This window comes from Poecilia latipinna, unplaced genomic scaffold, assembly GCF_001443285.1.
Source record: "Poecilia latipinna isolate Pla-1442-1.1 unplaced genomic scaffold, P_latipinna-1.0 Scaffold128, whole genome shotgun sequence".
NCBI classification, from domain to species: domain Eukaryota; kingdom Metazoa; phylum Chordata; class Actinopteri; order Cyprinodontiformes; family Poeciliidae; genus Poecilia; species Poecilia latipinna.
Window position 1 is genome coordinate 566,878 of NW_015112744.1, and position 27,917 is coordinate 594,794.

General features: G+C 38.0%; 1 protein-coding gene across 1 annotated transcript in view; it reads right to left on the reverse strand.

Annotated features, from left to right (window-relative positions):
• Positions 1-26,384, reverse strand: part of myo1d (myosin 1D) — a 108,361-nt gene extending 81,977 nt beyond the window's left edge. Inside the window, exons 1-7 of the mRNA XM_015028551.1 lie at positions 25,932-26,384; positions 5,234-5,442; positions 4,675-4,768; positions 3,561-3,726; positions 2,771-2,824; positions 2,067-2,162; positions 1,337-1,453 (exon numbers count right to left, since the gene is read on the reverse strand). Of these exons, the coding sequence (XP_014884037.1) occupies positions 1,337-1,453; positions 2,067-2,162; positions 2,771-2,824; positions 3,561-3,726; positions 4,675-4,768; positions 5,234-5,442; positions 25,932-26,026 (831 nt within the window). The 5' untranslated portion in view covers positions 26,027-26,384. The remainder of the gene's footprint in view (positions 1-1,336; positions 1,454-2,066; positions 2,163-2,770; positions 2,825-3,560; positions 3,727-4,674; positions 4,769-5,233; positions 5,443-25,931) is intronic.
• Positions 26,385-27,917: the final 1,533 nt, after the last annotated feature.

Below are 27,917 nucleotides of genomic sequence, written 5' to 3' on the forward strand. Positions count from 1 at the left end.
CACCTCCTTTTCCCCCCCCAAAAAAGGCCTCCCCCCCCCCCCCCCCCCCCCGTCACACACGTCGTTTCAACCAGACAGCCATTTGTAATACATAGGGGGGCGCAGAAAATGTTTGGAAACCACTGGGGGGGGCGCAGAAGAAAAAGTTTGGGAACCACTGGGTTAAATAATGAGTTATGTGCCTACTCTATCTACTCTACTCAGATTTTACTACATCATTTCAACCCCTCCAAGACATCAAAATGAAATAGACAGACATTTACGGAAGTTTCTTATTTCAATATCCTAACTTTTAGCATCCCTATTACAGGTAAACAAATACCATACTGTTTGATTAGCTCAGTAAAACTGCAATGTTACAGTTATATGTATACATATACAAAGTGTTGACTTCCTCAACATCAGAATCCATTATAGTGCTGCTAATTTTATGACCAGATATTTGATTTGGCTCACATTATTTCACACTAGCCTGATAAGACATTTGATTACTTGATCATGATAATTCTTTAACTTTCCAGATTGTTTCTGGTTAATGCAAAGAAAAAAATAAAATAAAAATAAAAGCAAAAGCTACATTTTGTATTTCTTGGTGTCTAACGTACCAATACTGCTTCAGCAAATTTGAGCTTCTTGGCATCTGAGGTAGCAGGACAACATTTTACCGTCACACTTCTAATACTTTGTAGTTCATGTATGTGACTCTCCTCTTTTGTCCTGGTGTGCATCTATATCTACAATCTGGTGGCGGATAATTTACCAAAATAACGAAAGATTTATAAACTTTTTTTTTTTTTTTTGACAAAATGTTTTTTGCTGTTTAGTCAAACATTGTTAAAACTCTTGAGTGATGGTTTTGAATTTAAAACTTTACAGTTTACTTATTATTATGAGTATTTAAATAATGAAACTGCTCCCGTTTTAAAACATAATTTCTCTATTCTTTATTTGTAGGCGCTGTACTAATTATTAAGCGTTTCTTTTTTCAACAGTCTGCTTCATGAGTCTTTCATTTGGGAGGTTAGGGGAAAAATAATTGCCATAATAAGGGGCACAGTGTTCTGTTGGCACCTTTTCTCATCATTTGTTGGGCAAGATAACAAACATAATGAGTGCTTTATTCTTATAATGCCAAAGTCTGACATTTATAAAAGGAAAGTCCAACACTCAACCTTTAAGGAGAATGTTTCTAGGTGTGACTGAGCAGTAAAACTGAATTTAAATCTGTCCTTTCCAGTTTTTTTTTTTGTTTGTTTTTTTTTTTTTGCAACAAAGACAGCAAAAGGGAAAATCTTGCCAACCAAGATGAAGAGGTTTGAGGTTTTATGTGTATTACCAGATGCAGGATGGTGGCCAGGATCTTGTAAACAGTCTGAATCTCGTCGACTGTGAACCCAATTACTTTCATGGCGTCGGCTACAGCTTTGAAATCAGCACTGTCATTGATGCCAGACTGCAAAGAGATTAAAATAAATAAAAAAACATGCTTCAGGCACGTTGACTAAATCATTCAAAGAACAAGAAACAAAGTGTACTTGATTCAACATTTATTATTTCTATAAACCTGACATTACAAAAAGCAAATATCAGTAATATCTTCCCACTGAATGTTGTGGTCCATTTGTTTTTTGAAGGCTAGGTTTCTAGTTCAGGTGTTAATTAAATTACAGATGTCCTGGAAATTAAAACACAAGTTGCTTAGACACAGACTGGAAAGCTGCACCTCAGCTGTTTGGGTGTGCTGTGCTGCATGACATCAGCTAATTGGATGCTGCACAGTGTTTTGGTTGCATGTTGTTCTTAATCATTTGACTCATTCAACAACAGAGATAGCAGATCTGAAAAAAGTAGGTCTGGAAAAGGATCGAGCTCCATGTACAGCAACTCTGCCTGAAGGGTCACAACATTTCTGCTCCTAAAACCCAAACATATAGCTTTAAACGTAGATTTACTTTTCATGCCCTACAGGATAAGAATTAATAAATAAGAAGAAGAATTTGGAAAAATGGGGTTTTAAGTATGACAAGCTGTAGATTATTCATGTGTTAACAAAAAGTCTGAAATACCTTAATCTGGCCTCCGACTTTAATGTAGTTGTAGGCCGTTGGGTCTTTTTGAATGTGAAGAGAGCGTAGGAGGGAATCCGGACCTCCTTTCAGCAGCTAGTAAAAAAAAAAAAAGGCATATTTTGGTTAGAAAACCTCTGATTACATTTTTTTTAGTGGAGTATTACTGAATGAACTGAAACTTTGTCAATCTTAGAAATAAAGTGCATGAAGCAGAAGGGTATCATTACTAAATAATCTGTGGATAGAACTGAACTACCAACACAAACATCCACAAGAATCACTTTATATACTCCTATAAATAGAGACAAGAGGATTCTTACTGACTCGTGATACAGATTTTAGTGCTTACCATATAGAAATAAGCCCTGTGAAGTTATGTTTACATTTTAATGGTAATACAGTGAATTTCCCTTTAGAAAATTTCCATGGAATTATTTACCACATCTACAATTCTCTAGGGCTTTTCCTTTTTGATATGCTACACCTCATGTAATTGTAGTGATAAAACCAGTTGCCAGACTGGTCCTGCACCCAGTTTAGAATATATGTAGATGTGCGCAACAAAGCAGAGCTAAAAATACAAAAACAAGTCAACATTCCCATGGTTATATAAAATGTAAAAAAAAAAAAACCCACAAGGAAGCTTGTGTAACAGAACACAGAGTTCATGCAAATCCAAACAGGTGTGCAAATATAATTACCTGGTAGAATGAGTGGAAGCTCCTCTCACCTTCCTGCTGGAAAATTACCCTGGACTGTTTTAGTAGCAAGAAAAAAAAAAACACAGCTTGGTTAAGTCACAACATCATGAATTGAACTCAACAATAGTTTTCCTGTTCATCACTGATGCCAAACATAAAGATAGTCTGGAATGTGTAGAAAAGGATTCAGAGCACGAACCTTAATGTATTTTATAAGCATTTCATGTGAAAGATCATCAAAAAGTGTGGCATGTATTTGTATTCACCCTTGGATGTTCTGATGGCCTTAAACAAAATCCAGTGTCACAAACAGGAAGTCACACACAGTGTGTAATGTAGATCTATATCTGTATACCATACGACCGAACCACACACTGTGCAGGGAACACAGTGAACATGTGGAAGAAGCTTCTCTGGTTAAATGAGACCAAATAAAAAATTTAAAGAAAATCAAAAATCAAAATCTGGCCACTTAGTTTTCTAGAAAGCAAACACATGGCAGCATCATGCTGTGGGGATACTTTTCTTAAACGTGGACAAGTTTAATGGGGAAATGATGGAGTGGCTGCCTGACTGTCCAAGAACACAAAAGACTTGAAACTGGAGTGATGATTTATCTTCCTCCAGGAGAAGAACCCTAAACAACAAGCCAAAGCTAAAACTGAAAGATTTATATCAACTCAAATTCAGAATGGCTCAGTCAAAGTTCAGACCTAAATCCAACTGACAGGACTTGACATTTGGTCTTAAATCTTTTTAGGTGTCCCATTTTGATATCCTACCACCCCACCTTCTCCAGTAGGTAGTTGTTGATGTGGCCCCCGATGGGATCTCCTTTGAAGTCAAAGTTGATGTCCATGTATTTGCCAAAGCGGCTGGAGTTGTCATTGCGGTTGGTTTTGGCGTTTCCAAAGGCCTCCAGGACACAGTTGGATTTCAGCAGCATGTTTTTTACTCTGTGAAACGGGAAGGTGGTACAGAGGGGGGGAGAGGGGGTAATGATTCAAACATCATCAGTAACATCTTTATAACGCCAGTGTACAGTGTTCAAAAACACAGCAGTCTAGACTCAAAATGTATGAAACATTGCATCTGTGGTCATCCATCTAACAGCATGGTGTTTACATTACATTGTTCAGAACTGAAATCCTGGAGTCCCACTAACTATCTAGATGTTTCTTTAACATTTACTTCCTACTTGAGCATTGTGGCAAAGCATGTGACCTTTTCATCCTGTGGCCTCAACAGGATAATGTGATAAAGCAAAAATTCTTCTGTAATGTTTTCGGGAGAACCACCATGAGTTTGAGGTGTTGGCTACTAAAATCTTTGGGTCAGACACCACAACGGACCTTTAGGGTTTCAGTGGAGTTCAATCCTTGATTGTTATTTTGGCTGCAATAAGGGACCAACAAGCCCCCCCAACATGAAGCTATGCTTCCTCAGTCTATTACCAGCCCGTTGTATTTTCCAATATTTAATCTGCGATGTTTACCTTTCAGCCTCCTTCCTGCGTTTTGTTTGCTTTGCAAAAAGCTCTACTTATCTCCTTTATATCAGTCCAGGTTAATTACACCCTAAAGCATAATTGATTGTTCTGTACTGTGGAGCAATAACATCTTTTAGTGCTTTAAAGGCAAACACCAGCTGCTCAGTTGCCTGAGACAATGACAACACCTTGCTGGGCTGTAGCTTTATCTGACTATGATGCAAGAGCCTTGATGTAAGGCGGTGAGCATTCCAAGAAAAAGACAACGACTCCTTGAAAACAATGAAAGCAATCTGTTGACTGAAGCCAAATTTATTCCTACTGAATATGTCTGACTGGTTTCCACAACTAAAATCAAAGCAAGAGAGTAATCCAACGGAACAAAATCCATATTTCCTCCCAAAACTCAGCTCACCTTTCAACTTCCGCCCTCTGATTAGGGTTGGTAATAGCAGCTATGTATTGCATTATGTACTTGCTGGCCTCGGTTTTTCCTGCACCACTTTCCCCTGCAATAAAAAGAAAGAGATAAATATAAAACCATAAAGTATTTCTGGCATTGATGTCCCTGCAGTGGTTTGCATGGCTTGCAAATCGAACAGCGAGTCTTCGAGACTTGTACTGGTGATAATAAACAGTTTCAGCGCAAGTCAGTCCTTTAGTCGCTTTTGGGTTTCTTTTTAGTATTTTTTATTTTTTTTTACTTCATTCAGAACAACACATGTTAATACACCATACTTCTTCTATAAATCTTCCAACCAGTTTAAGATTTAAAGTTTCTCAGTTCCTTCTTTGTCCACAGAGTGGTGCTTTATCCTCCTTATCATTGCTAATGGCCAAACAAAATATTAACCTGAGAAACAGTCAAAAGTTTTACACTAAATGCAAACGACAAATATATTTTAAAGTAACCATGTGAAATTAAAATGAGAAAAAAAAAAGTGTTTTTGTGATTCATGAACTTCTCATTGTACCTGAGATGACAATGCAAGTGTCTTTGTTCCTCCTCTTCATGGCTTTGTACGCAGCATCGGCGATGGCGAAGAGGTGTGGCGGCCTCTCGTATAGTTCACGACCTTTGTACTGCTCTACGGTGTCCCGGCTGTAGATGTTCATGGCACGGTATGGATTTACTGACACCACCACCTCACCGATGTAGGTGTAGATCCTCCCCTTCTCAAACCTGAAGGGAAAAAGAAACATTTATATGTCACTTTTGGTATAGAAAAATAAAACTAAATAAATATTTGCTTTAAGCACACAAATAAGGAGCTATGTATACTTTCTACTTATACATTTAAATAACAGCAATAGCATATAAAAGCAGAAATGTTCTTAAAAAAAGAGCAGCGAAAGCAACACTTCTGACAATGTGAGCATGATGGGCTCTCACGTGTGATCCGTCCTACTTCAGAAATCCAATACAGTAAGTGATCAATGAATCATTAAATAGATTTTATATTTGATTTATTTTTTGTTAATTTAACAAGGATTTATTTTAAATACAGACAGGTTAAGGCACGGCCATGTCTTGGCCTATATTCAATGGGACGATTGCTGACTCAAGAAGAGGAGTGCCTACAAAAATGATAAAAATGTAAATTTGACATTGTGATCTCGAGTCATACGTCCATTTCCTGTTTGATAAATAAGTGCACCAAAATCTAGTCTCAAAGCTAGTTCAAAATTCAGATGAAGAATATTTTTAATACTAAGTTATTACTTTATAGGTGATGAGCTATTCAGAAAGTATGCCCATAATAGATGTATAATGGGGGGGTTTTCGCACCTTGCTCTTATGGAGAATCAATATGCTCACATCCTGCCGACGTGCCAGACGTAGATATTTATACACTTTCCTGTCTCACTTTCTGCCTCCATCTGTGTGTGCTCTTCACTCCCAGACTCGTGCAACCTTTCTAGTCCTACATTTCTCCCGACATGAGGCTGCCAGGCTGACTTCCTTCCTGTCCGAGCGCTGCTAGCGTCCCTGCTTCTCTCCACAGAAGAATGGTGCCTTTCTTCACAGCTGCCAAACCTCTGCTGCTGCCTTGCAAAGACGGCCAAGAGATCATTATTTTTAAGACATTCTTAATAGCTCAGTGTAAAGCTTTTGTGACTGAAGAAGTTCCAGACAAACTAAATGGATCATGACTGTTTTTTTCCAAAAAAAAAGATGGACTTTTTTCTTTTTCCCCGAAAACTAAAATGTTGACTCAAGTACTAAATGAAAAGATGTAGCTCTTTATAGTCTGATGTTGCTGCAATGAGCAGATTTGCCATCGTTCTGGTCCTCAAACATCGAGCTAAATGATCCACATCACTGTGCATGAGACTGTTAACAGAAGGCTGTGGAGCTAATTAGTCATAGGTTCTTACAACATAAGTCTTGGCTTTTGCAACCGGTTATGTTTATTTTATTTTTAGTCCTTTTGGTTTCACACTTTGTTTGATTCTACATTTGAAATCAAAAATAACAAAAACAAGAAGCAACAAACAGGAAACAGGCCGCATACAGTAAATCAGTAAGATTAGCTCAGATGATCACATCCTGGTTTTTGTAGGGTGAAGGTGACACAGGATGCTGGTGTGTCTAGGACAGTGAGGACATACATGCCCATGTAAGGTCTGAGTGCAAAATATAGCTTGTCGGAGTCACAAAGGATGTGTGATACATTTAAAACCTTTTTTTTTATGATGTTTGGCGTCCAGTAACACATTAAATCCTTATCATTATGTCCACGTTTCATCACTTAAAATATAGGGATGAAAATTAAATTGTACACACATTTAATTATTTACTGCTTTCTGAATATTTTATATTACACTATTAAATCACAGGGGTAAGAAAAAAATGTTGCTTTTCTTTTTTTTTTTTTTTTAAATCAAAGCAACTAGGTCAAGATTTACATTGTTCTTCAAGATTTTATGGGAGCGTGGAGAGATGGATATTAGACAAACTGATAGATTGATGGATAATGAACAGACTAATAAAGGGACAGATTAATTGCTAATAGAAAAACAGATGTATAAAAAAGGTAGATGGATAAATCACCAGTAAAAGCATGGATTGATGGATGTTTCATATATTTTGTTATACTTTCCAGACCTAAAAATAAACTACTTCGAAGCATCTCTGCATAGAAGCAGTTTAATCCACAATGCTGCAGACGTAACAGGCATTCAGCCTCTTAAATTGAACAGAATTATCTGAAAGTGATGTGTAGAACAATAATCAAGCCTCATTAGGTCTCCGATCCTGTAAACCTACAGCGGCTCAGACGTGACCTTCAACACAAATTGTATGACGCCGACAAACCTATAAAATATGCACTTGCTTTGAATACATTCAGGGAAATTTGTTCCGTATGAGACAATAAGATGAATACATTTCGTATTCTCTGTCTCAACACAACTCTGAATTACAATGACAAAGCAACATGCAAACTCTTCCTCCGTGCTGCAGCAGAAACAGACCCATTGTGCCATTCCTCTGCCCAGGCTGAAGGCTGCTGTGTGCCAGCTCCATTGTTTATGTGTCAAACGGAGGTCTTTGTCTGACAGGGGTCCTCCATCTCCTCCTGTGTGAGCCAACACAATGAGCTGCCCACTTATGCCTTATGTGTAATAGCTTCTGCTGGACTGTGGAGAACGCTTTACATGAGAGGAGGGATGTATCTCATATCCCAGTGCATAAGTAGAGGAGGTGACCGAGCCTGCTCTCAATGATAAGATGCTTCAGCAGAATATGGAAGATCAAAGTGTTGAAATTATGTTTTCAGAAACATAATAAATGAAAGTAACCACAGGAATCTTTTTTCTCTCTCTCTCTCTATGGAGTCAGTTTTCTTTGTGTCATCAATGGGCTAAAGTGGACTTGTCTTTTGGGAATATTTGATGTTATCAGGTGCCAAGAAAATACATTTAAATCAGCGGTGATCTGCTTTAATAACAGAATTTGTTTCACGTTCTTTTAACTTGGATTTCAGTTGATAGACCAGGATTGTTTTGCTTTAGATTATAAATAGAACAGAACAAATTAACAAAAAACAAAACAAAAACAAAAACACAGATGAACTGAGAAATTTGCTTTTCACCACAACTGCGAGATTTGACAAGTCGGTGAGAAACTGAAAAATCAGAACAGCCACGTTGTGCTATCAGCACTTCTGGGTTTTGACTGTAGAAAGTAAAAAGTCAAAGATAGCCACTTTCAGCATCAGTTAGAGCAGTGTTTCCCAACCCTGGACCTCAAGGCACACTGTCCTACATGTTTTAGAGGTTTCCCTGCTTTAATGTGCCTGGTTCAGCTGATTGCAGTTCAACAAACACCTGTTAATCAGTCATCGACTGAAATCAGCTGGACTGAAGGAAGGAAATACCTAAAACATGCAGAGCAGTGAGCCTTGAGGACCAGGGTTGGGAAACACTGAGTTAGAGCAAGCAAGGAAAGGTAAGCACTAGAGTCTGGTTACAATGAAATGCAAGCTTTATTGTTCCTTTAAAACTGAAAATTGAGAGAAGTCACTTCCAGTTTCCAAATGTTTGGACGGACGCAGCTAAACTTTGCCGACAGCACAATATGTAAAAAAGAAATGGAGAAGATAATCCCCGATATGAATGCACTTCCCATTTTATAGTTTTGCATGTTATATATGACGAAACTGCCATTTATCAAGCCTGCTGTATGCTGTTGCAGAACCAGAAAATTACCTAAATAGTTCATTGTTTCATAACTTTAGAGCCGTCTTAATCAACCTACTTCCAGCTAGAATTTGTTCCACCCTTGCAGATAACACATATCAGCAATTAAATGAAACATGAGCAACAAACACAGAGTGTGTGGGCTAATGCTTACTGATCCTCACTGATCCTCACTGAGATCCTCGTATGAAAAACGTTGTGCAACTGAACTTCAGAGATGGTTATTCCTGCTTCATACATTGTGTGGGAGAAGAGCAAGAAGTGATTATCTGTGGGAATATTTATGCTACTGGGAGAGTCAGTGTGTCATAGAGGTATCAGTTATTTCACCCAACACACACAACACACTGGACAATCCGTCAGATCTGAGTTTATAAGCATCTGTTGACAAGTGTTTATAACTTTCTTCATTCCTCTGAGAACTAGTTTGGATTGAGAGAACGCACACAAGCAAAGAGGGGAAATTAATCAGGCGAAGGCTTGAAACAGAGCTGGAGATCCATCTGTTGCACTCTGATTAAGGAGGATTTAAATGACACGCAGGCCTGAGCTTAGAAAATCATCAGTCAAAATAATCTCCCAGAATTGCTATTTATAGATACAGGGAAATGAAGCAGATTAAAGGTATTCCATATTTAAACCCATCTGAAAGGTAAGATTTTGGACTGTGTATAAAGCAGAATTAGCACAGCACGTCCGGCGTTAATCTGGATCCGCTCTCATTTTTCAGTCTGTTCAGCTGGGACTGGAAGTTTCATTAAACTGTTTGACCAGCGATTTCCCTCTGCAAATCCCAGTCAGGAAACACGGGAGGATCAAACAGACAGAGGACAAGGGAGAGGTTGAGAAAGGCATGAAGAGGTGAACCAGAGGGCATAAAGTGATTACATATAAACCTGAGTCATGCATTTTTTGAATGTCTTCAATGACTAACACACAATAAGACTTTTACTTTTTTTTAATCTTATCTATATTTGTGAAAATTAGAGACTCGCCGATCCCGATTTTTCTTTACAAAAACCAAACTTAATTTTTTTTTTTTACTCACTACACATGAGGAACAGAGTCACTGACACACAACAACCTAAAACTGAGTTTTGCTAACATAAAATATAGATAAAAACTAAAAAGAGTTGGAAGTTTAAATTCTGATATTTGAACTATTACTAGTTGAGTAGTGCACAACTTGTGCAATGTGCGTTCTAGAGAAAGCAAATCACTCCCTTAACTATGGGATTTTTAAAAGAATACAAAGATTTTCAAATCAGCGTAATGCATAACAGAAGATCTAAGCTGAAAAGATCAATTTTGCTGTATTTTGTTTATCCATTCTGTTATCTGCTGTAGATTTTGTTCTTTCTTGTTCTCACAGCCTTAATTAACCATACATATCTCCACATCGACATTCCTTTTTAAATAGCTTTGTACGTCTCTGTGCTTCCCGACAACAAGGAATTTCATTATTTTCCACAGTATCTGGGTGAACTACTCACTCTATGCTGCAGTCTTGGTTTCCATAAAACCATACCAGAAAAACATTAACAGGCTATCAAACATCTTAGCAATCTATGAAATAGTTCTTCTATTGATTAACTAAATAAATACAAAAGCATTATGATGCCATGGTCAATATTGAACAATGCTTAATCTTGACGTGGCTGCATAAGGTCGTAACCAGACTTCTTTATTGTTTAAATCTAAAACATTAAATCTAAAATGCTGGACTGTTTTCTCTTTTTTAACCACTTCCCATGTGCATTCCAGGTTTTGCCTCATAAAAACAGAAGCTATGCTAAGATCAAGTTTTAAGTATTTTTTTTAACCTACTGGAGGTTTCACCACCTCAAGCAGTGAAGCAGGCAAACAACAGAATAGTTCAGCCATTATGACCAGAGAAGTGAAGTCTGGTTGTTAAAAAGTGACTTTTAGAGGTTAACACATAAACTCACACAATGCCTGGTGTTTCTAATCTATCCAGGGAACTCTGTCTGCCCTAAAAATATCAGAAAAACCCAAATACTACCCACACAAGCTGCTGCTCAAGCACGCACGCGCACACACACACACACAGCATGTAAACATACACGTCATGCTCGCCTCAGAATTACAGAGCAGAGCCAAACACAACCACTGTCTCCAAAATTGTTTGGGTGGGTCCCTGTAATGGTTAACTTGGGGAGGAGCAGCAGCGACTTGTAACATTTTCTCACCAACACGGCTCCATCACACCAGAAAAAAAACAAAAAAAAAAAACAAGTCACCAACAACATCTCGCACAGAAGGATGTTTAATTTAACTGTGTGAGTAGATTTGGTGAGTCAGTACCAGACCTTCAGAAGGCAACAGAATAATGTTATTGTCACAGCACTGCAAAAAGGAGTGGCTCCGTTTTCTTTATTAAAAGGTTTTACTGTGTAATTTGGCTCATAGCAATGTCCCCCAAAAAAAACGTCATGTGGTCTGTAGGATCACGAGTGGCTCAAAATTACGGTCCATGGTTATTGTTTTGGGATGTAACCAGTCAAAGCAGATTTGTGGTAAGATACATTCAGCAGGGCGAGGTCTTTTCCAGTCACACAGATAGCCTGCAAAACCTTCAGCTTCTGCTGCGTTTGCAACTCTGATCCAGATGTCCATGACATTTTGTTGACGTTTGCAGTAAGTGAATACGTTCTTTTGTTCGCCAAACTGAATTGTTAACATAGAAATTGCCACCACCAACCTATCCTCCTCATTTGATTGTTTAGTTTTTTTTATATATATTTGAAGAGGTTTAATTGGGGATGTTAGCGTAACGAGATTAATAAGGATTTTGATGAGAAAAGGTTCAATAATCATTAGTTACTTCCAAATTAAAGTAAAAACTAATTAAAAGATCTCGTACACATTCAAAACCAAATAAGGAACTGAAGTCTAGCTCCGCATAATCCAATACAGATTTCTGTTTTTAAAAGGGATAACTGATAGCAGGCCAACATTTATTGCCAGTAAATTAATCAATGATATAAGTGCCATATCTAAACTGCCCTACATTTCCATTATACAATAAAATCTGTGGCAGAGTTAGCGCACGTTATCAGTGTGTGTTCAGGGTCGTTGTAGGAATGGGAATTATAAAGTGCAGGGAGATAATCTGTGTCTGTTCCACTTTTATCTCCGAGTTCATCACTGCTTTTGCTGAGTGTAAACATCAGAAATGTTTAGGGTGTGTCCTGACAGCTGTATTGTGGAGAAAAATAATGACTATCCAGAACATTTGCTGCTTCTGCTTATTTCACATATACAGCTCATCTCAAAAGAATCAAAGCTCTATGTTCAAACCAATGAAGGGTAGGCAGAAAATTAATAGCACATTATATACATACACTACACACAAAGATGTGTTCATCCTCCACAAATGTGTCATTTCTTTACAAATTTGGTATAAAAACTATATATCTGGATTACCTTAACCAAAACAAGGTCATATTTGGAGTAAGCAACAACTTAATGGAGTATGTGAAGTCTGAAACGATGGGCATGTATACACCTAAAACCCAATTCTATGTTCTGCTGGGAACTCAACACAGTTTATGTCCTTGGCTTTAGAGCAGTCGGACAACAACAGGATGAAAGTGAAAACATATGTAAAGGAACATTTGGAGGAGGAGGAAAACCCCAAATAAAGCTCAGCGTCTGAAGAGGTACGCAGGCCGAGTCAGCTCGAGATGAGTCAAACATCAGTCATTGATCAGATCATGCCATGCACATAAACTGGAACAGCAGTGATATTTGATTTCAGCATACCATCTTCATCTGTTGTTCTGCTAAATATTTTTTTTTTCTCTGAGGTGTTTTCTGTTTATGCTTTATTTCATGGCTTGTTTACATAACAATCCATCAATTATTGTCATTTTTGCCTTCAATTGTGATTTCAAAATGATACTGCAATGACAAGCAATGATTTATTATGAATCTCTTGTCGAGGGAGAAATGTGTTATTTGGGGAAAATTCTGATTCAAAAGGCAAAAAAAATGGTGATTTTAGAAAACTATGTCATTCGAAACATGACCTCAGGCCTCATTTGCAAATAGTGATTGCTATCTGGCCTGGAATGATTATTCAGTAGTCATATCATAAGGAGATAAAAGTATAATTAGAAGGTCCAAACCAAGTATTGAGCACATATAAATGTGCATACTTTTTACTGATGTGATTAAAACATCAGTTTTTAGCAATTTTTAGCAAGTCTGTGACTTGCTAAAAATTGAAACTCTGGAAACCACTTCTTTTCACTTGTGTAGTATATAAAGTGTGACAGAGGCTTTCATCATGGTCTGCAGCCACCCAACATCTGGGCTCTGCATTAGAGGATTTTCTGCTTCTTTGTAAAGCCTGCTTAGTAAACAGCAGCTCCCTCGCCGTGCGTAGGAGGAGAGGCCCATCGACACATATCCCATGCCACAAAATCAGATTTTAGCTATTACTTCCAAGTCCAGAACCATCCATCGAAAAGACTGCATTTAAAAAAAAAAAAGTAGTCATCCCCCTTCAACGTCAACCACAAATATTGGCATTTTGTGTGACAACAACAAAAAATGGTGCATGACTACAAGAAAACTGAGAAGGAAACGGAGTTTGCGTAAGGATCTACATTCTCTCTGGTGAACTCATGGAAACTTTTGATTTATTAATACTATCTGTGCTATCTACACTGATCATAACGCTAATTTTCAAAATACACTGCAACTTCAACTCTGTTCCTGATCTAAATGATGACGTGACTTCCTACTTACCAGAGGAAGGCACGAAAAATAAAATATGAAAACAAAAGTTGCTTGTATCTTATAGTGTAAAACAATATAAAAAATGTTCAGTGTTGCAAAGCAATACAAGATTTTGATTTCTTCCACTTAAAATAAAATAAACTATTGACGTCTGCATAGACAATACAATTTAAGAAACCAGCTACACATCTTGAAAATTAACTTATTTTTACCAGCTTTCATCATCACACAAAAGTGAGTTTCCTGACACCTAAAGTTAAAGCTTTGTCAAAATCCTTCTACATCAGCATACAGGAAGTTCCCGTTAGGCTTGCAGATCGAGATGTTTTTGGAAGAAATGAGAGCCAGGTCAGGTGATCGACGCTTCATACGGTTGAAAGCAGTCGTCCACCACACCCTTTAAAAACAGGATGAAACAGGGCAGAAAGTGGCACTGAAGTTGAAGTGAAATACACCCTAAAAATGAGTAACAGGATGGATTTAGAGAAACAGAAGATAATAAGCAGGGATCTAATGGAGGACTAGGGAAAAAAGCTGACAAATAATTAGATACATCAGTAAAAGGCTGGTAACAAAAGAGCTACAACTATGACAAATTCTGCATTTATTTTACAACTTTAATTTTATACAAGGTATCAGAAAACTTATACGATGTTGGCAGAGGAGGATTTCATATTTGTCTGAACAAGGACTGCAACTAATAAAATATTAATTGTGGATATTGTTACATTCAAAATTAATGGCTCATTTTTTCCCCCCCATTTACCTAAAAAAAAAATTTGTGCATTTTAGGATTTACTGAAAGGAAATATTATAAACAACCTTATATGAATTAAATGGACAATAAAGTATCCCTTTTTATTATAAATGGATAAGCAACAATTATCCTAACTGCTGTGGGTATAAAATATTATAAGAGACAATTACAGTCGTGATACTGTTATGATTAACATTGAATATTTTGATTTTGATACATAGACAGATTCAAACACCAGAAAAGTAAGTAGTAATTTTCAAGAGGTTGTCGCACAGAACATTATAGCTTTTTGATGTCCTAGACATGCCAACCTTTCAGGCACTTTGTTCTTCTATTTTCCATCATACCCAATATTATACATTGTAAACCAAAGCAAAATGTGTCACTACCTTATTTCATCATGCAGAAGTATTAGTGTCTGTACAAAGACTTTCTGTACATTATACATTTGATGAACAAATGTATAATCCAAACTCTAAAGTACAACTATATCACTTTTAGGTGTAAGAAAGAAAAATATGCACTTTTAATTTAACCGGGGGGTGGAAAAAAAAAAAAAAAAAAAAAAAAAAAAAAAAAGGCACACAATGCAACCAGAAGCCCGTCAAAGATTAAACAAAGTGCACTGAATGCTCAAGTGCATTCCAGCCCATTGTCTGAGCAGCCCGTGTCCCTCTGATGCTGTAAAGTAATGAGACGTGCAGGCTGTGAAAGTGAGTAAGCTGCTCGACCCCCACTGTGGATCAGGACACTGCAGCTCCAGCAGGTGGACTGGACAACAATACAGTTCTGAAGGAAGCTGGAAACGTCAGAGCGGGACAGGACACGTTCAACGTGCAGACAGAAACAGCACACGGTCTTTAATCTACAGAGACCCAGATCTGAAAAATCAGTGTCGCACCAATAGATTTAGGGAACTGCGGGCGGAGGTGCTTTACAACAATGGGTAAAACAGGGTGGTTTAATCGTGGTGTACTGTTGCAGGAAGAGGATGCGGTCGCTTGTTAAATCATGAGCCAGACAGTTTACATGCGAGGCCTGACAGATTTAAATCCCCATCAGGGGATTCTTGGTGATGGACTTTATTTCTAAGGAAGGCATGATTACATAAGGTGGTTTGAATTGGAATTGTATTTATTAGAGAAGATTAAAACCCTACAGGATAGATTTGCACTACCTCCATGTGAGCAATAAACTCCACCATCCTTCTCAAAGAGTAAGGACATCTTTGAACATTACATTAAGAGTAAAACAATCTTCTTTGAACTCTGCCCCCATTCCTTTTGAGACCTTCTAAAATAAGGTAGTCTTTTAGAAGGTGCCCTAAAAGTTAAACTTGGATTTTTAAAAGCTGATATTATGCAATTAAGCATAAAAACTAAGAAATTGGATTATTTTAATTGCTGTATGAAACTAAAAATATGCAGTCACCAACAACAGTTCTTTACATGCACATTGTTAGAGCTCAGGGTTTAGGGGTGTAAGATTTAAAGCAGAAATGAGAATAATCATAGCTACCACTTATATTACAGAGCATGCACCATTTATTTCTCCATTTTCTATGTTGGAAAATCAGTATCAGTAAAGTGCAAAACAATGATTTTTATTTTAGATAGGGCTGTCTTGTATTTGAATTGTTCTTGTAAATGAATTGACAAAGTTAAAAAAGAAAAAATATAAATATATTTTAGAAAAACATCTATAGAGAGACTGCTAAATTTAAATTCTAAATATGAACACCACAGGTGCTGCAGAGAGCTGCTGTGGGTTATTCAAAGTTCTCCAAACCTGTCATGCCACAGCTTTGTTGCTAAATGCAAAACAAGTAATAGTTTAAATAGATCATGAATTCAGGTTAGACACACACACGCAGTGCCAGTCAGAAGTTTGCGTACATTCATCATGACCATGAAGATCAATAATCTTTTGTTTTAATTATGTGCTTAAACCTTTTATGGTTTTGGTATGTAACAAACGTCTTATGAATTTGTAAGAATCGAAAATCTACTGACAAACACCTGCTTTTTTTTTGTTTTTTTTTTTTTAAAAAGCTCCCTTCCTTTTGTACTCACATGGGCTAGCTTCATACCTTTTACGGTTAGCTGAGACAGTGCAGGAGCTGTGTGCCCACAGATATAAAAAGAATGTTTGGAGGAGTCAAGAGGAGGTTTTCAGATCTACAATGTTAGATATAATAATGGCTGGATTATGCTGAGAGTTTGTTTTGGTTCTAGTGTTACTGCTACATTGCACCAAGTGGGAGGATTGACAAAGAACTAGATATTTAAAACTATAATGCATGGAAATTGAAATATAAAAGCCTACCAAACACTGCAGGCAAGCAATAATGTAATGAGGGTTGGGACTTAATGTATTCTGAAGCCCTAAATCCTCCGACACTCAAAAAATGGATGGAAATAATAATTAAAAGCCCAGAATGAATATGGCATTTGTGCCCATGATGAGTGTAAGTAAAAGAAAAAGAAAACACCATAAAGTTCTTTATTGAACTGAACCAACTTTTTTCAGAGGAGTGGCTTAAGCAGAAGTCCATGCAGCATCATTGGACTCTTCCACAACCTTTAATTAAGGTCAACAAGCATCCTGTACGGTCAACCAATGACAGCAACAGACTGAGACAAACATAATAATTTTTTATACCATCCTGGTTTTTTAAAGAGGATTAACTTTTGAAAGAATCAAACAATAAAATGGATTCCCTCCCCACAATTTTACATGTTATCTTATTAAGCTAAAAAGTTCCTGGTCACAAATTAAATATATGGATTAAAAGGATTTATTAAAAAAAAACAAAAAAACAAGCAGTAGTCAAGAAACTATGGCACAGAGGTGACAAAAGAAGACTACAAATGGGTTTTGAAAGCCTGTATTAAAGGCCTCCTCCTGACCCCGTCTGCCAACTCCTTCAGTCCACAAATTAGACGTCTCTGAGGGCTGGTGAACCCATTTCAGAGGGGGAAAATAAGCTACACAGGCTCAGCCCTGTTTATGCAGCAATGGTAATGTGTTTCAGATTACAGCTGGTTGGGTTGTATGGAAATTCCTGTGGTGAGACTGGACTTTTCAGTGCTGGATTGCAGGGGAGCAAGCATTTCTCAGAGAGCCTTCTATGAATCCAGTCAGCTTCAGGAGAGCCTCTCATCCTTCAATGTTAGCAGTGAGACCACTAGCAGTGAGAGACACTGGGGGAAGCAGTAAAAGATTATTTCGGTAAATCTAAAAGAGGTCATACTCTCCTGGAACCAAGAGGTTACTTTCACAGAAGTTACCAACCACTCAGAATCAACTCTAGATCCACTATCTTTATGTTTATGAAAGTAATTAGACCTCGTACTTTATTGCTGTGGATTTTGAACAGAGTACAGAGTAACTGAGAGAACAGTCTCTATCTTAGCAATTGTCTATAAATATTCTCCTCCAGTCAGTGACCACTGCAAAGAAAAAGAATCGTAATAAGCAGGTTGGGAATAAATATTCTTAGAGACATCTGCTGCGTATGTGTTGCAGGGAGCAAGCACTTTGGTGTATTGTGCATGGGATAACAAATGCATAAAGAGAAACTCAGAAAAAAAAAAAGAGCTAGCTCAATATCTTACAAGATGTCAACATTTGTAATATAAAAAAGGGTTGTAAACAGGAACAGAGGCTCATTTATTGATCTGTATCCGACAAAGGAGAAGGAGACCTTTAACCCAATCTCCAGGACAATCCTTATTTTACAAGTCTGGCTCAAACCCTTTGTTTACTTTGCGAGATAAAGAGGCAACACAGCCTCATTATGCACTACACTTATAGTCCCGTGCAAGGTAAAGAAGAGAATTCCTGCTTTTTTAACACCCACATGAAAGCAATTTGTTGGTTCATTTTAAAGTTAAATCAAGGAGCTACTAGAAACAGAGAGCAAACATTAATTTGGTTAAGTCAGAACTGTGATTTATTCAAATTATATGAGATGTAAAATCAATGCTAGTACTAAAACGCACTGTTGTGCCAAACTGTACAAAACAATTATAGACAAGTCAGAAAGAGGCTGCAGGAAACAATGAAGGGAAGGGAAATGCCAGCTTTCCTGCTCTGCTCCGTATTAGCCAAGGCATCCTGGTCAAAGTCTCTTTACTCCTTGTAGATGAGTACAAGGGTCAAATCACTCAGAGTCCTTCAGTAGCTACATTAAAAACCTGAAGGCAACAGCTTTTAGAGTCGCCCACTGGGGGTGGAAATAACATAAACACCATCTAAAGTTTATAGAGCAAAGAATGTATTGCCTCAGGTTGAAAATAATTTAACAAGCAGAGCTGAAACCACATCAGTGCAATTTAGGAACACTAATTCAAAGATCAAAACAAAGCTTTGCAGTTTTGCTTCTTTTAACGTTTTTAGCATGAGTGAAAAACATACCAAACATATTAGAATCTCAAATTTTGGAAAGGCTGCTACTTTGGAAAAAGAAAAGTCCTACCATATTAATTTAAGGAAAACATGCAGCAGTTTTCTTTTTCCACTGGGCTGCAGGAATCAGACTAAACAATGCTGCCTTATAAAGACATTTCAGATGTCGGGCATAATGTCAGATCTCCAGGACGCTGAGAACATTTACTTAATGCTGTTATTCTTTCAAGTTTTATTTAATCACTTTCTTTTTTTTTTTTGGTCTTTTTTCCAAATTTAGCAGGTGGTAAAGGTTATTTTCCAAAGTTTTAATATTGTACAAAGAGGTTTAGTTTGAATTTTGTTTCTCACAGACCAGGGTTTCCCCCAGTGTATTATAAGCCTGGCAGCCCGCCATGCTTTACTAGCCCCGCCGCCGTTGCTTGTTTACTTTTCTAGGAAAATAAAATTTAAAAAACTTTTTTTTTTTAAGCCAGGCTGCAAGCGTCTGTTTATCTCTTACCATTTCACTAGCAGAGCAGATTTATTCCTAAAGGATAGGTTTATAATAGATAGATTTATAGTTTATGCATTTAAAGCCGACAGCGCGAGAACTAATCATTCAGCGGGCGCCCCTGCGCTTTGCCTCGCGCGCCGCCGCTGCTTTACCTCAGCGGGATCGCGCGCGCCTCCTTTCACTCAAACTGGACTCAGGCTGACCTGTATGGATATTTACATCAACTTACTGTGAGGAATTATGATCCTTTGGAGAACTCTAGGTAAGAGTTTAAAACCCACCGTTAGCTCTGGTTGCGCAGCTCAATGTGAACCGCAGGAATAACTTGTAGTGAATTCAGAGACGCGTTGTGGAGCGGTGAGAATGATTAATCTTTGTGAACGAACAACTATATGCGGCGTTTCCATCTCAACACGCTGCCCAGCGTGTGGCTCTGTGTCCGTCTTCCCTGTAAAGTTTATGTCTGTGGTCCCGGTTGGCCGGAGCGTTTGTGGATAACGAGCAGCGCTAACCTCATCATGCATGTTCAGCCTGGTGAGGAGCTTTCGCGCTCTCCTCGGAGTCACGCATCACGCTGATTTTATATTATTTTATTATTATTTTTAGTATTATTTTTCCAGTTACACGATGCATCAAACCATATCAAATGCGTTGTCTACTTAGAGTTAATGCGCGCGGCCGCACGGAGATCTGAGAAACTCGTCCCATAAACTCGACCAACCAGAATAGTTTCTGTGACACTTAAAAACTCAATAGACAAGAAATGGAAGAGCTTCTAAAGCCACATTAGCAGCATTGAATTAAATCTCCCGTTTGTTGCGCATCTCTGCGTAGTGCAGCAGATTACCTCATCATGCAGGGCCGGTTCAAGGCTGTATGAGGCCTTGAGCAGAATTTGACTGAGGGGCCCCTTTTGTTGCTAAAAATATCAGCACCTCTAACAGCTTCTGTGTTAGATTTAGTGAAATATGGGAGAAGGGAGTAGTTTAATTGTTCAGCCTAAAAAACAATAAGTTATAATGGCAGTTTACTAATTTGTATTTGTAAATTCAAAGATTAAACTCACAGCATCAGATTGTTGCTATGGTAACAAAATCTAACTATGAATATTGTTCTTTGAAGTTTTACAAAGTAAACTTGCCAGCTCCTTAAAATCTTGCATTTAAATGTTAAACAATTTAAAGTCATTTAATTTATGTATGCCTAAACAATTGAATCAAATTTAACAGCATTTATCATCTCAATAAACAAACGTTACATTTGTGTATCTGTGGTCTGTTTTAAAATATTAGCCTTTATGGGGCCCTTGAAGCCCTTGGGGGCCTGATGGAGCCACCGACTTACTTTGGATTAAACAGAAGTGCAAATTTATTGTTTTTAGACTAATTGCGAATTTAAATAGCATTTCACTGGAGATCTTTTCCCGTAACATATAATTACACAGTAATACTTTTACATTTCCTGTCAACTTAACATCTTTTAATACAAAACACGGTGGACCGCCTCGACCACTGGGCTTAGCAAGTTTTCTGGGGGAAACCCTGCAGACTATACTACCCTCAATCAGTAGGAAATTGCTCAGTATCATAAAGGTTGTCTTGGTAGTTATTTTATCTGTATTAACCTAAAAATGTTATGAAACATTAAGCAGGTAGGTGTGTGTGCCTGTCTTAGGTTGCCTTTTTTTTCCCGTCACTCTTAGCATAAAACCACGGTCTTTGGCGTAAACATTTATAGTTGGATGCCAAGTTTTATAGCGTCTTGCAAAACTATTCATACACTATGAACCCATTTATGATCTGTCGAATTACAACCACAAACTTCAAGTCTTTTTATTTAGTTTTTTATGAATTGTGAAGCTCCCACTTCACAGTGATGAATTGTGCACTGGGAGCAAAATGATACAAAATTATGGTTTTCCAAGTTATGACAAAAATCTGAAGTGTGTTGTGCATACTTTGTTGAACTAGCTTTTGTTGCAAGTTTAGCTGCAAGCCTGTTAGGGTACGTTTCGACGAGCTTTGCACATTGTACAGACTGACATTTCTGCCCGTTTCTTCTTTACACAATAGCTCAATTTCAGTGGCTATGGACATCAGTTTTAGTCTCAACTGGATGTAGCACCTTAATATTGACAGAGCTGTTCTAGCACATGATTTGCTTTGATTTAAAGCATTCCACTGCAACTCTCTAGGTCGATGTTTAGAGGCCTTTTTCCTGCTGGAAGGTGAATATCATGCACCCCGACGGGTTTTCTTCTGGGACTATTTAGCTCCATGTAACTTGCCAAAAACCAGCTTTCTTGTCTCTGCTGAAGAATAGCAACACCCTAACATGATGGTGCTGCTACAGTGTTTCACCATGTCTTCAGGGTAACATGCAGAGTCAGTTTTCCAACTAACAGCATTTTCCAAAAAAGCTCAATTTTAGCCTCACCTGACCAAAGCACCTTCTTACACATTTTCTAACCTATGCAGGCAACAGGTAGCATTACATTTTATTCAGGGGTCTCAACATAAAAAAGGCTGAGTGCACATGCATTTGACGTTATAATTTTGAAAAATTTGCTTGTATATGCTACTTTTTTGTTGGTTCATCATGTTAAATAAAAATAATTTAGAAACATTTGTGGTTATATCAGGACAAAATGTGAAAACAAAAAAAAAATCATGTGAATACTTTTGCAAGGCACTGTATCAACTGAAACTTCCCAAGACGCCACAAGAATGTGAACTTCTATCTTGGCATCTCCACAAATGGACTGGGCATCTGATTGGGCTCTATTTTGAGGAGAGCAGAACAGGCTGCAGAGGTCAACTTCAAGTCAAACAAACCAAATGTCAGCTTAAACAACGATGTCTCACCATGAGTCGTTTTTTCCATATCAGGGCTTAATTGTTGCCACAAGGGAATGTGATTACCCGACATGCCAGGACTTTAACAGTAGAAATCCCCCATAATGAAGGGAAAAAATGTCCCAATATGAGGGATTGCCAACTTCAAAGACAGTCTTACAACTGTAGGAGATATGTTTTAAACAAACTACTTGGTAGAGAGGGCCGAAGTTGGCTGTACAGCAGCAGGTCCTTTGAAGCCAAAATACACAGGGCAGATGTGCTCCAGACCAAGTTATTTTGGAAAACTGCAGCGAATCAAACAGAGAACATTAGATGCTGTCTTGATCCATCCCTTAAGTGGTCCACTCCCACTCCAACAAACACACTTACATTTCCCTGCGTGAATGCACACACTCTGAGACTAAGGGGGAAGGTGGGAGAGAGCAAAAAGGAAGCGCTCCTGGCCGGTCACACCCTCTACAAATAACAATCTGCACACGCCACCTCCGGACTGCACAGTCTGGCTGGAGGGAAAACAAACAGACAGAAAATGGGACATAGTTGGAAAAATGATGCCTGGTGCCATCTGGTAGCTTTCAGGTCTCACAGCCCGACTGCTAAAGCTACTGTTCACACCACAGACGCTGATCTAATTTAAAAAGCATGGCTGTAAAAACACTGGTAACCAGAGCGGCTGTGTCCTCCAGAAAAACCCCTTCGCTTCTATACCAGCACTCTTTACCGGAGGCATCTGGAGTTTCACTGCTTGAAATTAGCTAAAAGAGAAAACATTCACCGACTGAAACATCTCAACACAACTCGGTGAATATTTTTCTGCTTGAGATTTTTACTGCTAATCAGGAGCAATTCATCTTTACACTACAAAGCTTCATACCTAAAAGTTCACACTAGACTCACAATGCTAGGTGCCCAGTTCATCACTCCTGCGAGCTGCAATTTGTTCACTCCAAACATTACACTGTCCATTATGGGCCAGCATCTCGACTTTGAATCCATGTGGACCGAGGACGTTGTTCCAGAACGACTGTGATTTATTCAGATGCAACTTTGCAAACCTGAGCTGTGCCGTCTTATTCTTTATATACTTTTAAATCAGTCATACTTGTTCAGTCTCTAAATGTCAGTTTAATTACACTTTTAACTTATAAGCACCTTTCAAAAGACCCAAGGGCACTTGAGAGAAAACAATAAAGAGAATAATAATTTACTGAAACAATTAAAGTGCAAAAATATCAATTAACTGCATGCTTTACCTCCCATGACAGCCAGGTGTCTGGTAGTTAACGCGACAACTGGTCCCTACAGAGTCTATAACAGATGAGTCACCTGCAGGCCATGTTCTAACAATAGCACTCATCACCACGGAGCGCCGTGGAAAAGACTATGTTATTTAGTTCTGCTGCTAATCTTTTCTGGACTTAAAGTGGGATGTTTCATATTAGAAGTCGAAACAGACAATATCACAACTGCTGAGAATAACATTCCAAAGATATCTTAATCCACCTGCATTTGTTGTAAGCTTTCTACAAAAGCTCCTAAATGCTTTTCACTCGATCGTCCCATCAGGGAACAGACTGCTTACAAGCTAAGACTTAAAGTAAACATGCAAACTGTATTAAAATGATAAGGAAGGGGTGTTAAGTGTGCTGGACTTTTCTGGCGGCGTTATAGCAAATCGATGCTCCAGCACCCAAACATTAAAGAACGTCAGACATCTGATGACGTTTGCAAACCCAAGAAAAATAATTAATTTTCTAGTCTTTTCTAATCTTCATCCCATGAGCAGATCAATAAAATATACATATATATATATATATATATATATATATATATATATATATATATATATATATTCTAAAATATGACTTCATGCCACTATTGTATGGTGTTAAGAACAACATTTGCTCTACTTAATTTACCTCATGAAATAAAAATGCCTATGATATAATTGGAACTTTTTTTTTTGGAGCAGTGTTGCTTTTATGATGGCTTAATCTGGAAGTATTAGTGTACCTTGGAAGAAAAAAAAACAATGAAAAAGTTTTATTAGCTTCTAACCTTTTATAAGATTAAAGTCGAAAATATGAGGAAACAAAGTCCAAATTCCATCTCCAAGCTTCGCCTCTGTCAGTCTGCTCCAGGGCAGCTACATTGTAATTTATAACAGGTAAAAAAAATAAATAATGATGGAGTGCAAAGAGCTTTGGAGTCCTCAGCCTTGATAAAGCTGGAAACAAACGCAGGCAATTCACCATTTTGCACAGACTGGACAAATGTTTCAGTTTGTAGGTGTTCAAACCTAGCAGCCACAAACTTCAAAAGACTCGCAGCTGTAATTGAAGTGGAATGAAGTTCTACATATTATTGAACAATGGGGGCTGAATAATAATTAAAAAAAAAACATATGCCACATTTTTCAGATTTTATTTAATAACTGAAACTTGTGATGGCCTATCAAGCATAATTCCAAAATAGTATACCAAAGTTTGCTGAAATCAAACAAAATGAAAGCACTGTGCATGCTGATATAGAAGCAAAAACATGTTTTCACATCATAAATGTAATATATAGCGTTGAGTAGAGCTTACATTTCGGAATGAAACAATGTCGTCGGTGAACACCAGAGAAACTCAGCTCATCCTGTTACTTAACGCTCTCTACTTGAGACTGAACGAAAGATCTGCACTGTGTTTTTCTGGGACATACTTTAGACACTTCATGCAGTAAGAGACTTATTTTCTTTCGAAATGAGGCCTGGGTGGGTGTGGGAGAAGGAAGAGATGGAGTTTTGCTGTAGCGCACATGCAGAAACTGTCATCTTTGAATGAATGAAAATATTTTCAAACTGTTGAAGAAATGTTTCTACTCCTTTTGTCCAAGACAAACCTGTTCAGCAACAATGTGCGTTCTTGACATTGCAGTTTAAAGGGCTAGACAAAATAATAATAATAATTTAAAAAAAAAACTTAATACCAAATCCTTAATGTGCTGGTAGAATGGTAAGAGGACATCAATAAATGACCGCAGTTACAAACACAGCACTAAAGGAACACTGTAGTGAAACTGCACGGTGACACAAATATCAAGATATGTCAATGAGAGTAGCTGTTCGGGTAAATTAGTGAACTTCAATTCGTACAACGAGAAACAGAAATAACCTCTCGGTTTACGGTCCAGAGCTGCTGAATTAGACACTAAAAGCTCTAACCGACACTGGGGATCAGTTTGCACTTTCATCACAGATGGCAGAGGTGAGCTGTAGGAGCCGCTGCCCCACCTGAACAGCGTAATGTTACATCTTCGCATGCCTGACATCATGCTTTCACAAACCGGCTGACGGAGAGAGCCTGAATAGACTGGGTGGAGTCGCACATTTTTCAAAAAGGAGTCACCTGTTCGGTTTGAAAACTAAAGGAAACGCGAGCCGTGGCTCCAAAACTATACAATGAATACAATTAAGATCAAACAAAACAAAACAAAAACGGATTGTAAAACAATGACAATAGTTACTGTTTCTAAGAGAAACTGCATACACGTCAACTATTAGCACCTGTTGATGCACCGTCTAACCTCACCTATAATCCACATCAGGCCAAAAAATTGATTAAATGCTTACATTTTCTAAGTGCGAGTCCTTATGAGTTACCACAGCGGGGTTCTAAAGGTGAGTGACCGCTTACCTGAGTTTTAAGTTGGCCATGAATTCCTCCATCGACACGTTGTCTAACAGCACAAAATCTGCCTTCCCAAACTCCAAGCTTTCGTGCTCTGCCATGCTGTCGCCGTGTTGTTTTTACTGAAACAAGTAGCGAAAAAAAATATTTGAACAACTTGTTGTAAAGTGCCTAGAAAAAGGTGAACATTGGCGGTCTTCGTTGAGCTCCTCCTCAGAGAACGCTTCGTATTTTGATTTGTTTGGCAAGTCAAACTCTATGTCCACTCATGATAAATTAAGCTAGAACATATCTTTAAAAGCCTCTCCTGTTTGCAAAACCTTGTTCTCCTTTAGCAGCTCTGTTTATCCACAAGGAAAAAAACCCTCATATCCATACAAAGTTCCCTGCTCTTTCCTGAAATCGTCCCGTTACAGCGTGCGCGAGCTTCAGTCGTTTTCACCCCCGCTTTACTTCACGCTGCGTAGATCTACCAAAACAGACGCAGCACGAACGTCCGGGTCCCACGTCAATGTGGCCGCCATATTATGACGGGCAAAATCAACAGCGCAGCGCAAGACAGTTCTGTTACCTTTTGGGAACCTTTTCTACATTTCCTCAGAATGATTGGTTATGGTCTTTGCTGTATTAGGGTTTATTTGTAGTGTTTCAAAGTGTTTGAATACTTCTCCTCACCAGCAAATCTTCATTATGGGATCCCTCTGATTGTTCAATGACCAGACAAATTACCAAATTTAAAGAAAACCCTATTGGACAACCAAACTTTATTTCAGGTTAATCAGATTCACAAATATTGTGTGCTCAAGAAGATGGTGAAATGAAATCAAAAGGTCACCGAGGATAAGCTACAAGGTAGTGTAATAGAGCGGAATTCCAAGCGTGGTTGTTTCATATTATTTGTGTAATATGTATTTTGCAGTTGCAAACCTTTGTTCTTTATCTGAATTGTCACTAGTTCTGAACTGAAAATTACAGAAGGTCAGTTGAATGTATGTGTGAGTGTTTCTCTTATGGCAACGATCACTCATTCAGATTTATTAGATTTAAGTTTTCAAACACAAGTGTATCAATTACCAAGGTCAATTTGCCACGTTCAATGTGGCAGACGAGTGGACCGGTATGGGCTGGAAAGTCAATATTGCGTCTATTCCTCAATGTCTGTGTACGTATCACCCGCCCCGCCCCTCAGCCAATAGGATTACAGCCTTATTGAAGGCGCCCCGCCCACACAAGTGCAGAGGTGTTTGGGTAGACTTGGGCCCAGACTGGGCATTGTGTCAGCCTGAAAACATCGCAAGTATTCCCAAAGACCACTACTCCACAGCAATGACGAAGCCTGCACAAAAAGCAGAGGGAAAACCGCATTATTATTTTTATTTTATGATGTTCTCTGTTACCATAAAAGGAAGAGAAGTGGAGTTCATCAAAAGACGTATGACTGAGTAATAAATTGATGTGTATTGGAAGATATTTACCTCAATCTGAACCAGTCCTTCTTCAAAATTATATAAAGCTGATATTCCAATGTTTGAATTGGGCCTCTTGTTTAAGGTGAAAGGAACTAGGCTCACAGTGATTTTAGTGTCCCACCTGGTGTAAAATGCATGCAAGTTCACGTCTAGGCGATACAAGGTACAATGTGCTTTACAGAAAAGTTAATAAAGGTAAGGTAAAGACAGCTGCAATAAAAATCAAGATATAAGTTTATTTAAAAAAACACAAATGTTTATGGATCACTTATTAAAAAAATGTAAATTCCTATCGTTTCCTCTTGTTTCACTCTGTCACTCCCTGCAACACAAGATAAACAATATCTCCATAATCCACCTTTACCCAGACTGATCTTAAACTCTATATCAGTACCTTTGTGACATATTTTCCATATTAGTTTCCATTTGGCCTCCCAAGGGAATTCCTTTATCCACACTAATTGTATACAAATTAAATTGTAACTCCTCTGCACACAAAACAAAATGTTATTATCGCTGGTCT